Source organism: Delphinapterus leucas, chromosome 8 (genome assembly GCF_059928025.1).
Source record: "Delphinapterus leucas isolate spDelLeu-1000000601 "Yukka" chromosome 8, BTC_Dleu_Yukka2, whole genome shotgun sequence".
In the NCBI taxonomy this organism is placed as follows: domain Eukaryota; kingdom Metazoa; phylum Chordata; class Mammalia; order Artiodactyla; family Monodontidae; genus Delphinapterus; species Delphinapterus leucas.
Window position 1 is genome coordinate 27,263,162 of NC_143136.1, and position 18,104 is coordinate 27,281,265.

General features: G+C 40.6%; 1 protein-coding gene across 1 annotated transcript in view; it reads right to left on the reverse strand.

Moving 5' to 3' along the window:
• The window catches only part of UNC80 (unc-80 subunit of NALCN channel complex), a 240,407-nt gene that overhangs the window by 185,192 nt on the left and 37,111 nt on the right, over window positions 1-18,104 (reverse strand). The window contains exons 8-14 of the mRNA XM_089916431.1: window positions 15,195-15,456; window positions 14,084-14,218; window positions 11,325-11,541; window positions 10,204-10,380; window positions 9,007-9,275; window positions 7,321-7,680; window positions 2,044-2,190 (exon numbers count right to left, since the gene is read on the reverse strand). Of these exons, the coding sequence (XP_089772557.1) occupies window positions 2,044-2,190; window positions 7,321-7,680; window positions 9,007-9,275; window positions 10,204-10,380; window positions 11,325-11,541; window positions 14,084-14,218; window positions 15,195-15,456 (1,567 nt within the window). The remainder of the gene's footprint in view (window positions 1-2,043; window positions 2,191-7,320; window positions 7,681-9,006; window positions 9,276-10,203; window positions 10,381-11,324; window positions 11,542-14,083; window positions 14,219-15,194; window positions 15,457-18,104) is intronic.

The window sequence follows — 18,104 nt, forward strand, 5'->3', positions numbered from 1 at the left end:
AGACTATTCCAGGAAACATGCTGGAATTGCTAGGCATTTTGATGAACATCATTGCAGTACTAATCTGTTTATTAAAAAAAATAAAAGTATAGAGGACCTGATCTAGTAGAGGTAAGAAATATCTTTAATATATTAAAAGTTAAGTAACTACTGACAATCCAATGCCAGAGAAATCTGGAAATATCTAGCTTCTTGAATTACACATTCCCAGGGAAAATTGCTCAAATTTCTCTCTCGGGGCTTCCCTGGTGGCGCAGTGGTTGAGAGTCCGCCTGCCGATGCAGGGGACACGAGTTCGTGCCCCGGTCCGGGAAGATCCCACATGCCGCGGAGCGGCTGGGCCCGTGAGCCGTGGCTGCTGAGCCTGCGCGTCTGGAGCCTGTGCTCCGCAATGGGAGAGGCCACAACAGTGAGAGGCCGCGTACCGCAAAAAAAAAAAAAAAAAATCTCTCTCGGACAACGTGTTTACTAAGCATGGACAAGTAAGTATAATCCCTATAGTGAGTACTGAACTGGGCTACTAGAGAATGGAGGTATTGCCACGTAAATCAACAAAGTTGAGAAGGCAGGTAGAAAACTGGACATCCTGACAGGAAATATTCAGTACTCTTGAGAAGAGAACACATGGTGATTAAGCAGTAACAACAGCCTCTCAAGTGGTTTCTGATCCAACTAAGCCCTACCTTCTCCAAATCTAGAAAGACAGATTCTGATGTCAAAACGAGTTTATACCTCCAACTACAGCACGACACTTCCTTGTATATTTTGATGTTTGATTTCACAGAATTAGTTTTCTGCATGAGGAGTGATGTGGTTTTAGCCTTGAAGGCGTTTATTCATACTGTGATAGGATAAAAATCAAAGATCAAAAATCACATACACATGTGCAGAGATGGGGGCAATGTCAGCTTTCTACTGCCTTATTACTTATTATTTTGATTTCTTAAAATTTGGGGCCTCAAAATCTAGATCTTGGTCAAAGTTTTCAAGTTTCAGTATTTAGAAGTTAATTACTATGAATAAAACTCCCCCATGCAAATAATTAATATAATACAACACAAGCGAATATAAACGAAAGAGAATGATATACAGATGGATAGATAGGTAGATGATAGATTAGGAAAGTAACCCAGCATGCTAAGGCTGTGTGAACGTTTCACGACAAAACCTAATACCAAGGAAAAATGGGCTGGCATTAGACTTTGGCATGATCCTAAAACTCTGCTAAGATAGTGCCAAAAGGTTTCCTGGTCTCAAATTTGCATCAACCCCTTACTTTTAAGGGAATATTTTCTTATTATTTCAGTTCAAGAGTATGTATGAGGGCAACTGTTGCGGTTTGGACTTGTTGTGGAGGTGGGTTATTGCTCAAGTCTTAAGTGAACAGTAGTCATCAGTGGAGGCAAATGAAAATGAGCTGGAATTACATTTCCATGTTCCATTACAGAATTATGCTTTGCAAGCCTGAGCGCAGAGTTTCAAGTTTCACACAGTTCAAAGAGATATGATCTCAAATATTTAGTAGTCAAGGTTCATTCTCAAACAAAGCAGCCAGAAAATGACTGGCCACTTTTGTAGTCCTATTTTGTCCCAATAAGGGCCATTTTCCATATCTAAGAACAACAGACCAAGTCCTAAACTTTGATCCCTTTTTCTAATATAACATATGCTTCCATAGTGCCCAGGCAGGTGATTAAAAAGTTATTTGCCACGGACTACCAGTAGCTTACTAAATGTATTCATCTTTGCAATATTCTTTCAAACTCGAATTCACATGTTCCAATTATACACTCTTTTACCAGTTGGGAGTTGGCCTGCCCAGGCACTAGGCAGAAGTGGTTTTCCCAATTAAACTTTCCTAAGCCTGGGTTTTACATGTCTTGAGATATCTTGTGGGAATCCTCCCACCTTAAGACAGCATTAATTACCCTTACAAAATACAGTATTCTTCAGGAAACACTGACCCTCATTGTCAAAGGACTCATGCCTAATTTGGAGGGAGGGAAGAGGAAGAGGAAACGGAATCTACTTTAGTTCTCTTACATTCTCCCGGAATACCTGGTGTCTCAGACGATCCCCAGAGAGCCCTCGGTGTCCTTCTCCGCAACCATAGGCACATCCCAGAGACTTCACTATTTTGATGAGCATGGTTAGAGCAAGCCTATGGTTGCTGACAGGCGTACTTTCATCCTAGTACCCATGAACGAGAAAGAAAGAAGATTCGGTTCATTTAGTCACTAGGATTCTTTTGGTGCTAAGACTCTATTTTATTATTAAACCAAGTTTCTATGTTTTGCAGCAAGCCCCTGCAATTTGGGAAACAGAATTGTCAAGGGCTCAACAGGCAGGCTAACTTTTCAAAACTCTAGAACGGACTTACGAGAAAGAAAATGTTTATGCATTTTGAACACCCTCTAGTGCTACAGGATATGAATGCAGACCTCTTTATTAGAAGACATGCTTTCGTATCCTCGTTAGACTATCGGAATAACTGTCTAGAGAGAGACAGTGTGGACTATCAGTGATGAAAGCAAGTAGATTTTCCAGAAGCTACCCTCATCAGCAGGCTTCTCTTAATATCACCAAGCAAGGATTATTGCTAAATTTCTGGAACTGATCAAAGTCTGAAACTGTGAAATCATGTGGCAATTTCTGACATTTTCAAAGGACTTTTCTAATTTTATGCCTTCGTTATATTGTAATATTCATGCAAAAGCAAAGAGAGAATATGTAAAAAAAAAATTGTAAATATTCAGCATGGTTCTTTGTTTGAGGCTAAATCGGAAGCCCTCCCGAGGTGAACTGTGAGAAGTGTTATCATCCTCTCTCTTGGCTCATTTAATCCTTGCTCTTGGTGAAGAACATAGCTTCCAGAAAAATGAACTTTCTTGAATTATTTCCAAAGAAGCATAAGGAAGCTGTTGCTAAGGAATGATGCAGATCCCAGCGTGGGAGTGCCATTACCTTCAGGAAGCTCCAACATTCCTCAGTCCTTCTAGCTACTTTCTGCTGTCAGCACAGCCACTGCGGACCTGAGAGTCCAGCTCCCGTTCCTTAATTGCGTATGACGGTAGGTAAATGAACTAATCTCTCTGTGCTTTAGTTTTCTCACCTGTGAATCGAGGCTCCTAATAGCTTCCCTTCCTACTTCATCAGCTTACTGTGCCAAACAAATGAAATAATAAGAATTGCTCTGTAAATTGTGAAGGCCTTTTCCATCTTCATATGCTCAGGTTGATACATAAACTTTGGGGCCACCCACGTAGAAAGTATACTCAAAGGCAGGAAGGGTGTGAAAGCAATGGGGGTTATCTAGACATCAGGTGCTGTTCATTATGTGATGGGGTAGGCTCTCTGCTCCCCTAATGTTATATAATTGGTCCTTTTTTTCTAACCAAATGCTCATGTAGTGGATGTGGTGCTGGACTCCAGAGATGCCCCCTTCAGAACTGAACATTCATTCTCTGAGCCGCTGGGAGTATTGATGGATGATAGCTCTCAGGTGAGTCCCTCTCCAGGCATTGCCCTTAGCTAAAGAGACCTGCCTTGATCCAGGTTATGCTCTCCTCCTGGAAGCAGTCTGCCTCCAATGGCTGGTCAAGAGCATAAAGAGTGTGTGTGGGGAGGTGTGTGGAATAAAGTGGGCTCCCTTACTTCACCCGGGGATTACCTTGAAGAGCGATCCCATCTCTGGAGCTCCCTGTGTGATGGGCTGAAGTCTCTGTTACAACTACACTGCAATTCAACTTCTCTCTCTGCCCCATCCTGCTTCTTTTACACCCCACAGACGTTGATCCTGAGCAGACACCCCAGGAAACCTCCTGTGTGCATATCTCCTTGTCTGAGTCTGTTTCTTGCGAACTCTACAGCTCAGATGCTTGTAAATGGAAGACTCAAACATACACACACACAGATACATACATTTATTTATTTATACATGCATACATACATACATATCAAATTCAGAAATGTTTTAAATTCAAATCTTAGCTCCATAACCTTGGGCAAGCTACTTAACCACTCTGTGCCCTACAAAATAGGAATCATAAAAATACGTATTTCACAGTTTGTGAGGTAAAACATGGAAGGCATGTAATAATAGCAAAACCAGTGTTAATTATTATTTCTAGGTGTGGGGCACTGCTATCTACTGGGGGCAACATTGCGCAAATTAGAAAAGGCACTCCTCTTGGTGGATGAACTAGAAAAAGGTGAATCCTCTCAGTAGATGCAGCCCTTGGGTAAACAGCTTGGTGAGCAGAGCTCAGACTGGATTTCAGTCCTGTCTGGACTCCTTAGGCGAGAGCCCTTGTGGAGTACACAGCCTGCACAGCCAAAGGTCACCCTGGGTAAGGGCTGATTTGGAAGACTGACTTACATACATTTAAAAACTATTGATATCATATGTTCCTTTAAAGCAAATTCCTAGCTCCAAAAGCTTTTTGTAAATATCAATTTGTATTTCTTTGGACCTTCAGATGCCCTTGCGATTTTGGCTCCTCTAGTAGAAGACATTCAGAAAGTTGTATCCAGCTACAGGCAGAAATCAGGACAGATATTAAATAACATTTCAAGTTCTCAGTACCAGTTAGTGGCAAATACAGAAATAGAAATTAGATCTTCCTTTCTGAATTAATCAATTCCCGCATGCTCCTGGCATTACTAGGTTGCAAAATTAGATAAACCTCCTGATTCCACTGAAAATAACAGATGGGATAGAGGCAGAACAGACCTGTGTGACTCCCAAGTACAATGCATCTGACCTACGGTCAGGTATGATTTTATAAATTCTCTGTATTACAAAGAATATTATTTTGTAGAACTAACTACAAAACATTTGTATCTTTGGTGGCTGTTTTGGAGAACACATTATCTGACTCTGTAAAATCCCATCCTGATCAAGTGATAGTTTTGGTTAAAGTAGTATTTATATTATCAAGTTTCTAGTATGATAGCTAGATTTTAAATAGGCAAGAGACTTGCAGTTCTTTAATAAGAAAGTAGATGAAAACACTACTTGGGGGACTTCCCTGGTAGCGCAGTGGATAAGACTCCGTGCTCCCAACGAAGGGGGCTTGGGTTCAATCCCTGGCTGGGGAACTAGATCCCACATGCATGCCGCAACTAAGAGTTTGTATGCCACAACTAAGGAGTTCATGTGCCGCAACTAAGGAGCCCAGGAGCTGCAACTAAGGAGCATGCCTGCCACAACTAAGACCTGGTGCAACCAAATAAATAAATATTTAAAAAAACAAAACCAAAAAAAATCCCCACTACTTGGGTGAAATTTTTGAACTGAAAACAAAACAGAAACAAAATTCTAATAATGAACTTCAGAGATCCTCATAAACATAACAAAGCCCTCATCAATTTAGGGAATATCTAAGCTTTACTGATAAGAGCTTATCAAAATTTCACAACTTTAATTTTTTTCTTTCTATTTTCCCCTGATTATGACATAATGACATAGCACTATTCTCTCTTTGAGTGGCCACCTAAATTGACAGGTAAAAAAACTGAAAATTTAAGAATCTCACTGTTTGCTGTGTTTATAAATTTGGTCCTTATAACTTGTATTTGTTTGCTAATTCCTACATAACTGTTGATTGAATAACTCCTTAGATCTTAGGATTCAATATCAAATCCCTTGTGATCTATATCATCATTTAGATAATTTTCATCTACAGTGAGATCTGAGGATCCTTGGATTGTCCTCAGTGATGTTTGGGAAAGAAGTTGGGGACCTTAAGTACCAGAAGATTCTATTAGAATTGGAAAACATATACATGATTGAGGGAGGAGAAGAAATCCTAAAGAAAAGCTTAGGTTCAGGAACCTAAGAATATTGGGGCAGGAATAATTAGATCAGAGTCCACAAATGTTGGGAAAAATAAGAGTAGACAATCAGGGAAGAAACAGAGATGATTAAATGCACATTAAACATGCATCGGGTAGGACTGGAAAGAGATGGAGAAAAAAATATAAAAGAAGAAAGAGCACTGGAACACAGATGTAAAAACCTGATAGCCTACAAGAAAATAACAATTTATATTCTATGTAATATGTAGGTGGTAGAACTCTGTACAGTGAAATCTTATACTTCTAAATACTTGGCCTGATGCGTAGATTGTCACCTGTTAGAGATTCAAATCTCTTGTTGATTTCAATTCCTTAATAGCATTTTCCAACTAAAACCCCAAATTGAAATCAGCATAAATTATATGAGTTTAAGCTGCAGTAGTTCTTATTTAAAATTCAAATTAAAAGAGAAAACTAATTATTGACGTTAAGCGCTGAGATCATAAATCAGGTGTTGTCAAGTCAAAGGGAATTAAATTCAGGAACAATCAGTAATAAGAAAGCTAAAGACACCTGGAAGTGACACACTGAGACATAAGAGAACCAAGGCAGGCTAGTCTTCCAAACCAACATCAACAAAGCAACTAACTAAACAAAAATTTTCCCTTTCTTTCCCTTTACCTGTGATTGAAGTAGGCTACCTAAAAATGTGTTCCTTAAATCAAGAGAAAGAACTTTATTTAAATTTTTTCAGGAAAATTATACTGCTTATTATGGACTAAATGTTTGCATCTCCCCCAAATTCATATGTTGAAGCCCTAATCCCCCAGGGTGATGGCATTTGGAGATGTGGCCTTTGGGAAGTAAATTTTAGGGTTAAATGAGGTCATGAGAGTGGAGTCCTGGTACAATAGGATTAGTGCCCTTATAAGAAGAGACACTGGAGAGCTTGCTCTCTCTTTCTCTGCATGCACATTGAAAAAAGATGTCATGGGAGCACATAGCAAAATGGCAGCCACCTACAAGCCAAGAGAAGATGCTTCAGAATGAAATCTACCTTGCTGGCACCTTGATCTTGGACTTCTCAGCATCCAGAACTGTGAGAAATAAATTTCTGTAGTTTAAGTCACCCAATCTATTGTATTTTGTTTTGGCAGCCTGAGGAGACTAGAATGCCACTCCATTAGGTCAGACCCTGAAAGTTTTGAGAGAGAGACTGTTGTTGGCAGACTGAGAATTATGGCAATGTAGTGTATCTGAGATATTCTCTTGCAGAATTGACATGAGCAGGGAATTCGTTCTAACACTGCTTGGATGGCAATGGCTTTTGAATGTAGGATACAATTTCACGTAACTGTTTTTACTAATACCTGCTGAGAACCTAATGAAGAGATTTCCAGACTCACCACTTTCTTACTCTAGTGACTAGCTGCTATTCTGAGTCAACAAATTGCTGGCAAGAAAGAATTGGAAAGAAATCAGGAACATTTCAAGAGGACACAAAATGTGGTCCAGTCATACCTTCTCTTGGTTCTTATCATTCTTCTCATGGGGGCCTCCTCCACCTCCACCTCCATCACCTCCTCCACCTCCTCCATTACCACCTCTTCCTTCTTCTCCTCCTCCATCTCCAGCTCCACTAACTGAAGGGCCCCCAAATCCAGAGGTGGAACTTCCAGATACTCCTTTGAACTGGAACGTTCCCTCACTTGGTCTTTTTTCCACAGTCACATTGTCCTTGTTTTCACTCTTCTTTCTGTTCTTTTCTACACAGGGCACCACACCAAGTTGAAGCAAGCATTCCACGATGTTCAGTGCCACATCGCAGATGCGAGAACTGATGTCATGGTTAAGGACAAGATAAACAGCCCTCAGAACCACCTGGGGGAAGACAAAAGTAAACTGAGAGTGATTAAGTTACTTGAATTACCTCTTCCTAAATAGATTTGGTTATTCCATTTAATACATTTCCTTTAGGCTATTCTATGCACTTAAGCATAAATAATTCAGGTAATTTTCAGATGATCTTATTAAGCTGCATTGGGACCTTGTGTATGTGCTTAATATAGAGTACAAATCACCCAAGGAATTAAAAATGTATAAGTGTGTTATATCACTTAAGGACTCTAAGACTTGCCATAATATACACAGTTAATGGAGATAACAAAACATAATGAATTAATGGGAGAGTAATTATTTGCCCAAATGGAAACTTATTCAACTGATTTTTAAAATCAAAGTGTTTTAATTCCCTGCCAATAATGCTTTCTACCAATAATGGGTGAAGGGAAATGGTTTCCTTACGCACATAATAGAGGAATATTTGCACATTCGCAATTGTATCATTATCTACATTCAATTTTAAAAGCAAAATATTTGCATGTTTAAATTATGTCCTTATATTGATTTTAAAATTTTAAATTATTTGCTGACACAGGTTCCCTAATGTGAAATAAAAAAATTGTGTGACATATATTTGTAAAATATAACAACGCTTTCGTTTGCTAGTAACCATAATTAAGACAGGCATTCTTGAGAATGCAGGTTTAAATGTTTTAATGGACTTCTATTCATTTTCTCCTGCTATACGGGTGGTTTATAGTCATGCTGCTTATATAACAAAAGGAAACAAACTGAGAATTTTTTATTTCCATTCTAGGAAAGAAGGACTTGGCGTGCGCGCATGCACGCGCGCACACGCACACACATTTACTACGTGTATTCAGGATTCACTAATGTTTTTAGATTATAAAATTATTCTGAGATCAGATCAAATCTAATGTAATGCTTAAGAAAAAAAGAAAAGAAAAGGTGCATCTAAGATGGGTGATACACTTGTGAAATTTTTTTAAAAAGGGTAGCTTTTTCAGGGACTTCCCTTGTGGCACAGTGGTTAAGACTCCACACTCTCAATGCAGGGGGCCAGTGTTCGATACTAGTCAGGGAACTAGATCCCACGTGTATGCCAAAACTAAGGAGGCCATGTGCCTCAACTAAGGAGCTCGCGAGCCGCAACTAAGGAGCCTGCCTGCCACAACTAAGACCCAGCACATCAAATAAATAAATATTTTTTTTAAAGGGTAGATTTTTCATTTAAAGGCTCAACATTTCTAAGAATTTATATGCACATTTTATTCAACATTGTCAAAACTGGGCCAAAGATTCAATATCTTTCAAGCTTCAGTAAGAAAAATTCTTGCTCCTTACAGAAAGATCAAGCATGCCATTCTTGTGGACAAAGTTATTGGTCCCATCAATATGTTCTGTGTCTTCCAAGTAGCTGTAGTTTATGCAGGAGTCTGTGAGGCTTCGAGGCAGGTTTGCACATGCCAGGGGTTCATGTGGCATCTCAGGTATAGGCACCTGGTTACAGAGCTTCCTCATATGCTCACTGAAAAAGTCTGCATAGCCTACGTTAAATGACGCCAATGTGGTATTGAAGGTTGCAACTGTGATAGTGGAGATCTGGGATCGCACTAAAAAAAGGAAAGCAATGTCTTAGTTTTCCCCATATTAACCTACGACATCATGTTAGACAGTTATACTACTATTTAAATCATGACCACGATCACAGCATTAGCAGATATTTGACTAATAGTCTCAAAGCTATTCTCAACTCCCATGATGTTAAGTCGTGTAATATCTGATAAACAATGAAGGCTATAGAAAATGTGAATTCTTAACTGGCTTCCTTGAGACCCAGGCTAGAATTTTTTGTCTAACAGGTGCATTTTACTCACCGTTAGATGACAGACCATATTGGTATAGTTAAACTAGTTTGGTTGAAGTATTCCCCACAAGTAAATAGCTGTTAAAATATTTGGTTTTATCTAGTATATTTAGGTAACAGCAAACAAGAAATATTCTTTTTCACCTTTGCTTAAGAATAATGGAACATAAATTTGTGGTGGTAACTAATAGATGTCATCAAATACTTGAAGTACAGCCCAGGGAAAAGAGGGACTAAATTTATGCTCATAGGTTAAGAGCACAGAATAAGAAACCCCCATCTTGGATCCCATCCAGAGACACACATTTGCTCCACATAAAGCACAAAATAGCGGCTGTCTGGAAAGGGAATAGGTGGCCTTGGAAGGCAGGGATTTTCCTCCCACAGGAAGTGGACAAGCCCTTCAGAGGGACAACACAAATGCCCTTAAGTTTCTCCAAGCCCTGTAGGTCTATGCTCTTTTGAAAACAACCATGAATGGCTTGCCCTTGCTTTCCCTGAGAGGCATGGTGTTCATAGTGTGCTATCCAATAGCTCTTGCTACTGAGGAAATTTTAAGAATGGCTCACAAGTAAATTATCAAGCAATATAATACATGAATGCAATTTTTCAAAAAGCACACGGAGCCAGATTACAATGAAAATGGAACATGGAATAAAAACAGGAAACGGAACCTGGACGCCCACCTGCAGCGGCCGCCTCCAACCCACCTTCCTTGACGGTGTTTTCCCCATGGCTGTTGGAGTGGTCCGGCAGGTCGCTCACCAGTGTGTGATGAGAGTGGGAGTGCCTGCCGCTCAGGCTCTCCATCTCAGTGGCCGCGTCCGAGCTGCCCCGCCGGGTAAATTTCCCTGAGATGGACAAGAGCACCACAAGAGGGTTTGAAAATCTGAAAGATTCTCTGCCAAGATTCTGTCTGTCCAAAGGACAGCAGTGATAGTGAGGGGATATTAGGCAGTATGTGAGGCACAGCCGACTAGCCTGCCTTGGGAACGTTCAGGGTCGAGATGATTGATGACGCTGCCTGTGATAAGGTCAGCCCCAATCTAAGCCAAATGTCAGAAACCATCTGTTCGGCCCCCGCTAGCTGTCAGCTCTTGCTTTTAAGCTGGGCTTCTTAATATGACATCCAGAAAGATAAAAAAAAAGCTCCTTTTTCTTTTCGTTACATCTTCCTTTTTTAATATCTGAGTTAAAGGGAAGTCTGTCTTTGGATTCACAATGAAAGTTAATGCACAGAACCCTCTAAGGCTATGTGTCCACATCAAGAATGATCTAATATAGAGAACTTGTAGTTGCCAAGGTGGAGGGGGTGGGGGAGGGGAGAGAAGGAATGGGAATTGGGGATGAGCAGAGGCAAACTATTATATATAGGATGGATAAACAACATCCTACTGTACAGCACAGGAAACTATAGTCAATATCCTGTGACAAATCGTAATGGAAAAGAATATGAAAAAGAATATATATATATGAGTCACTTTGCTGTACAGAAGAAACACAATATTGTATATCAACTATACTTCAATAAAATAAAATCACTGAACTATAGAATGATCTAAGAAATAGGGCTATGACCTGTCTAATTAAACAGGATTGCTGCATAATTCAATTATCTGCATTTCTTTGGCTATGAAGACACAGCATTATTCTGGTCCTGGGGAGCCTGTATTTGGGACCAAATTCCTTGACTAAACTGTTCAAGAAAGATCCACATTTCCCTGGGAGCCCTAGATCCAGATTTCTAAACAGGTCACTGAAGCTCTGCCCTACTTTGGAAGGTCTTTGTGGTCACCTAAAATGGTGGTTTGCCAGCCTCCTTTTTCCATGCCTCGCCTGTCTTCTCCAAGCCCGGAGAAACTTCCGAAGGAGAATGCGCTGCAGGTGGGGGACACATCCAGGTGGTCCTCGTGCAGCAGGAATGGCACTCCCATTCTCCGAGGCCGCCTCTTCCCCGCGTGGTGGAATGGGATGGAACCTTTTCTCTCTCTGTCTTCTTTGCGGCTCTTGAACTACAGAAAAGAGAGATGAAGGGTCAGGCACAGGGCAAAGGCAAGGTTACAGTTTGCTTCCCAAAGGGCTCCATGACCTGGGGTAAAATACAGGAAAAGGAGACCTGGAAAGTCACTGAATGTCATCCAATAGAGATGGAAGAAATTTCTACAATGTGTCAAAAGAGTGAAAGAAACTAAGGAAAAGATAATGTATTTCCTGGGTTTTTTTTTCTTTTGCTGGGTTGGGTTTGAGGAGTGCTTCTCAAAGTGTAGCTCCTGGACCAGCAGCATCAGTGCCTGGGAAACTGTCAGAAATGCAAATTTTCAGGTTCAACCCCAGACATACTGGATCAGAAACCAAAAAGGGGAAACCAGCAATGTGTTTTAATAAGCCCTGTAGGTGATTCTGATGCTTGGTAAAACTTGAGAAGCCCTGGATTAGAGTATAGGATCCCTGAGTCATCACTTGGATCAGCCAGTCTTTTTCTGTTCCATTTCTCCAGACTGAGATACATTGTTTCAACCAAACAACTTCATATGTGTGCCTCTGCCCATAAGGAGAGGCAACTCTATTACTCCTACCAGTCAAATAAGTTCAAGGTCCAGTATAACTAAGAGTTTAGAATTGCTTGGAAATCTTTTAAAATATATCGACGTCTGGGCCTAACCTTCGGCAACTGTGACTTAAATAGGTGTGGGGTCAGGCCTGGGCACTTGAATTTTTTTAAGTTCTGCAGATTCTCATGTGCAGTCAGTATGGAAAACCTCTTTTGCCCCCACTGATTGACATTTTTAGAAAAACTACAGCCATTGCTTATTACTACATCATCAATGAAGGCAGAGCACTGCTTGTGGGGCAACACTCTGAGTTCACAGATAGGTTGTTAATTCTGTGTTATTCATTGACATAAACCAGTCATTTTGCAAAAGAGAAAAATAAGCCATCACACATATATTATTCTACATGTATTATTTTCTATTTGATTAGCTCCATTCACTTATAAAATAGAGAGGTGAAGTGTGGATTCATAAGAGCATGAATTACTTAGTTAGAAGACCTAGCTTTGAGTTTGGACTCAACCTTTCAAAAACTACATAAAGTTGTTTTTTATTTTTTTTGCAGTATGCGGGCCTCTCACTGTTGTGGCCTCTCCCGTTGTGGAGCACAGGCTCCGGACGCGCAGGCTCAGCGGCCATGGCTCACGGGCCCAGCCGCTCCGCGGCATGTGGGATCTTCCCGGACCGGGATCTTCCCGGACCAGGGCACGAACCCGTGTCCCCTGCATCGGCAGGCGGACTCCCAACCACTGCGCCAATAAAGACTTTACATGCATTATCTCAATCCTCATAACCTTTTGAGGTAAGTATATTATGTACCCATTTATAGATGAAGAAACCAATATCATTTTGCCAGTATCGCATGGGTAGAAAGTGGTAGGGCTGGAATTTGAACCCCAGTCAACTGACTCCCAAGTCAGTTTATTTGCACAAAGACTCCACCTTTAATTTCCCACCTTTATGGTTCTAGCTTCTTATGGATGTTCAATAAATGTTTATTGAATGGAAACCTATACTGTCATTCACAAAGAGAAGTGATGGTCGTAAACCTAGGGGTCAGTTATAAGGATTTACTACTTCATCAACAAAACTTGGTTTGTCCGTTGCCTTTAAAACAGAGATGATTTCAAGAATAAATGTTCCATGATGATCCCAACACTTTAAGAACTGCAGTAAGACCCAGTTTCTTAGGTGTAAATTGTGGAGAATAAAAATCTCATTGGAGGACTTCCCTAGTGGTACAGTGGTTAAGAATCCGCCTGCCAATGCAGGGGACACGGGTTCGAGCCCTGGTCTGGGAAGATCCCACATGCTGCGGAGCAACTAAGCCCGTGCGCCTCAACTACTGAGCCTGCACTCTAGAGCCCGTAAGCCACAACTACTGAGCCTGTGTGCCACAACTACTGAAGCCCGTGCGCCTAGAGCCCATGCTCCACAACAAGAGAAGCCACCACAATGAGAAGCCTGGGCACCACAACGAAGAGTAGCCCCCGCTCACCACAACTAGAGAAAGCCCGCGCGCAGCAACAAAGACCCAACACAGCCAAAAATAAATAAATAAATAATAAATAAATTAAAAAGAAAACAACAAAACAGACCTTAGGAAAAAAAAAATATCATTGGATTAAATGAGAATTATTTATATAAAGTGCTAGGTAAAATGAGAATGAGCCATACAAATGTAAGTTACCATTACTGCTACTACAACCATGTCCATAACCACACTACTAAAAGCACTTTACACACATCATCAGGATTGAATTCTGTAACAACCCCACATGACATGTAGAATGGGAAATACTCATGCACAAGGAGGGACTTGCCCAAGGTCATGCTGCCCAACGTCATGCTGCCAGCCAGTGCTATAATTGGGAGTGGACCTCTGTTCTGAAGTCCTTCCCCATCCCACCCAACTCTGCAGCATGATCAGAAGCATCTCATGCCCCACTGTGTACTTTTTTTTTATTACCAAAACGCAAAGAACATAAATGGTTCTACTCACCTTCTTAAAAATGTTCATGCCAAGGTCTGAAGAAAGATCCGGGACTGCAGACCTACGTAGGTTGGTCAATGAAACTCTGGAAAAAGCCTCAGAGCTGAGAGATTTTTCCTCTTCATTACACTTCATGGTGAGATCCTTAATAGACAATAAAGGTAGATTAATGATCAAGGACTTAGAGATATATTTCATATTAATTGTAACTTCTGTTTGGAGTTTCAACAGTGAGACTACGAAGTTCCAGATTTAGGAAAGCTAAGAAAATAAGGAGGGGACAGGTATCTCCTTTTCTCTTTCTATTAAAAAAAAAAAAGTATTTTTACATTTAATGATTCACCAGAGGAGATATTCACTTTGGGCAGAATCATCTATTACTAAAACAGAGCATATTTCCTTTTCATTCTGATATTGCTCCTGTTTATTTTCAGAATACGCAGACGTCTTTTAGACGCAGCCAAATCACATTTCAGTAAGCCCAGACAACTGGAACACACAGTGAATCGTACTTTTCTCTGCATATTCAATATGTGGTATTGATGAAAAGGATGAAAAGAACAAGCATTCAAGCTGGTATTAGGACTTTCATTTATCAAAAAGTGATTTTCAGGGGGATGTCATCAGTACACATTGAGTTTACTCCTCCAAACATCTATAATAAAGAGCTAGACTATATATCAAAAAATGAAATTGCTAATGACGACACTGAGGCACTGGAAAATGTGAGCTATGCAAAAGGAGGTTAAATCACGTTCAGTAAAGTGCTAGTGTCATGCATTTTATAATATCATCAATTGACACTTATATGTGAAAACTCTCAATTGACTAGCACTTTGATTAACCAGAGGATCCATTTTCCATCATGCTGGATCAACAGAGGCTTACTCTAGATAACTGTGTGTAAGAGGCATTTAGATAGCACCTCTTTGAATGGTCAATTAAATGCTAAAGAACGGCAAAAGGGTCCAGCAGTAAAAGATGGAAAATAGCATCAGAGTAACCCACCAATCCAACAGTCAGCACTGGGATAAATAAGAGCTGGATGCACAGAAGAAACAAAGAATCTGTTATGGCTGAAGTTGTTGGTTCAAATGATAATGGACCAAGTTTCTCTTACTTGGGTTTTGTGTGTGTTCACTAGTGAGGGAGCTGCCGCCACCATGGAGCTACTTCTGGGTCTGGGCAGGAGAGGGATATCCGGCTCTGTGGGCTTTTGTGGCTTCTCTTCCAACATGTGTCTCAGCCTTTGTAGGTAGTACATCAGAGACCACTGAGTGCCCTCCTCAGACCAATGGGGCTGGAGTAGGCAGTGAAGAACAGCAACGTCAAAGTAGGTGGCATAGCGGGACCTTTGGCATGGAGGAATCACGAGAGAGACCCTGTTCCCAATGGCAGAAAGAACGTGATTATCCTGGCGGTCATACATTCCAAGGGGAGGCACAACGTAGCTTATAGCTCTGCTTTTCTCATTTGGTCATTTATTCATTCACTTATCTCTTGTCTGGTTTACTCTACTGTCCTCCTAACTGGTCTCACTCCTTTTGCTTTTGCTAGATACTACCTAGAAGTAGAGACATTTGAGAGAGTTTTGAAGGATACGTAGCAATTATACAGGCAAAGTTGAGGATGGGTCAGGAGAGTGGATCAGCATTTCAGTCAGAGGGAACAATGCCTACGAAGGCACGGAGTTTTTAAAAAATCATGAGTTTTAAGTCGGTGGGGGAGAATCATGCAGTTGGTATAGTTGGTGAGTAATTTGGGTGGTGGGCACTGATGAGAGTCTATAAAAACAGATGAGGTTCAGATCATGTTGTTTCTTTTATGCTAAGCTATCAGGTTGACTTGTACCTTCATAGAAATGGGCATAATATTTGTGTACTTCACTGGGATATTTTAATTTCAGTTTGATAATATTATGTAAAGGAGCCAAGCAAACTGCAAAGCACTAAACAAACAGAAGTTATACTCTGAGGAAAATGAAATCATTTTGAAAATTCTAAAGTCATATCCATATAAGACAGCAAAACTAATTTTTAAAAAAATCTCAGAATTCTGGAATTCTATTATTCAGTTTAAACACACGATATATTCATTATTTAATGTTCAACTTAATTGCACTACAAATTAGTTTTAAGCAATTGCTCAGCATCTCAGGTATCTTAGGAGATATGAAGGTAAGTTAAGTTCAACTTCCTCACCTTGAGGAACGTATGGTCTGGTGAGAATGACAGACAATACATGACAAATTATAAACTTAGAACTTCTGGAATCCAAAGATGGACTCTTAAATCTAAAATCTGAAATTAACCCCCAGCATAATTTCTTCCTGAATTAAATGATGCAAAAGAGAAGCTTTTATACCCTGCTATCAACTAGCAAATGGTGCCACCCACACATGAAGAGCTTCAGAAAAAAAAAAAAAAGAAAGAAAAATGCAGCCACTGAGAGTGAGAAGGAAAGGTTCTCCTTAATTTACTAGGCACATATTTTTTGAATTGGAGGTTATGACTCATTACTGGTTCAGGAAATTAATTCAAAAGGATATGACTATTATTAAAATGTTAACTAGAATAAAAACTATCAAAATGCAACAAATGGAGTAAGGATTTGTATGGTTGGTGATGCTTCTGTTTCACTTCACATACTTGCCGTGAGTCATGAGTAAAATATATTTCTTACTGTGCGTGTAGTAAAAAGTTCAGATATACAAACCCCGACGAGGTCTGGTGCCCTGTGAATCATTTTCATAGCCTTTCTACTCCCCTACCAAAGCACGTGATGCCCTTTCTCCTCTCTACTCTCATTAGCATTGTCTGGCATGTGGAGGGGTGACTGTCTATGTACACGATGGTTGTGACCGTTGATGCTATCTTGTAGTCTAATATTCTTGAATATTTTAATGGAAGTAGCAAATTAAGTATAAGTTACAATTCAACCACATAAGTTGCTATGATACTAATTATTTAACCAAGTGGGCAGTCAACTGGTTGTAGAAAGCATTTCTTCATATCAGCTCCTATGTATGGAATGTTAGAGTTTATCCCTCTTACAGGGAGCTAGAATACACTTTGGACATCAACAGCATGGCAACTTTTAATCCATCAGGAAGTCCCATAGATTCTCCTTCCAACTATTTTGCTCCACAGACCCCAACATGTCCCATTAGGCTTTACTGCAATTATTTCTTCCTAGTCTTATTGCTTCTTCTCTTGTTTCTCCACTCCTCTGCTCAAACCCCTCCAATAGATTTTTAAATAAAGATCTTAAAATAAAATGCAAGCTGTTTACAGTGGCCAACATGGCCTGCATAATCTGGCTGTGTCTATCACTCTAACCTCATTATCATGCTTGCATTGGTATGCCAGTTATTTATTTTTTCCCTCTTAACTCCAAGTTCATCTTTTCTGCTTGCTCTGTGAAAATGGATTCGAGTCCTTTAAATATTTTTCTGTTGACAGCTGGCATGATGTTAAGCGTTGTCAGTAGAGGGAATGGAAGAGGTATTGCAAGAGGAAAGAATTTTGCTTCCTGGTTCTGATGGATTTGCTTGGCACATCCCTCCACTGTGTGTAGCTTCTCCAGTACCAGGCTCCCGTCGCGTCTGTGTGTGTCCAGTGCTGAGCTCCTGCAGGGCACACGGCTTCCCCAGTGTGCAGGGTCTGCAGCCTGGGTGATTTTTCTAGCACCGGGCTCCTTCCGCACTCACAGGTTTTCCTGTGCCCAGCTCCTCCGTGATCAGTGGCTAGCAGCACCCAGTGGTCAACAGCTCCCCTGGCACATCCCGTTTCAGGAAGTTCTGTAGCAAAGTGCCTCTACTAAGAGCCCCCCCACCCATGAACAGCTTTCCCTAGCACCCTAGAGAGTGGATTTCTGACAAGTTCCAGAGGGCAGATTTCCAGCATGTTCCCCTGATACAGCACCACGCTGACTTCTCTGCCATTCAGTGAGGTGTGACTCTGTCTTCTCCAACAAGGTCTGGATCTCAGTCCTGGAGGGGCTTCTTCCTTGGGTGTTGTGTCTGAGCTTC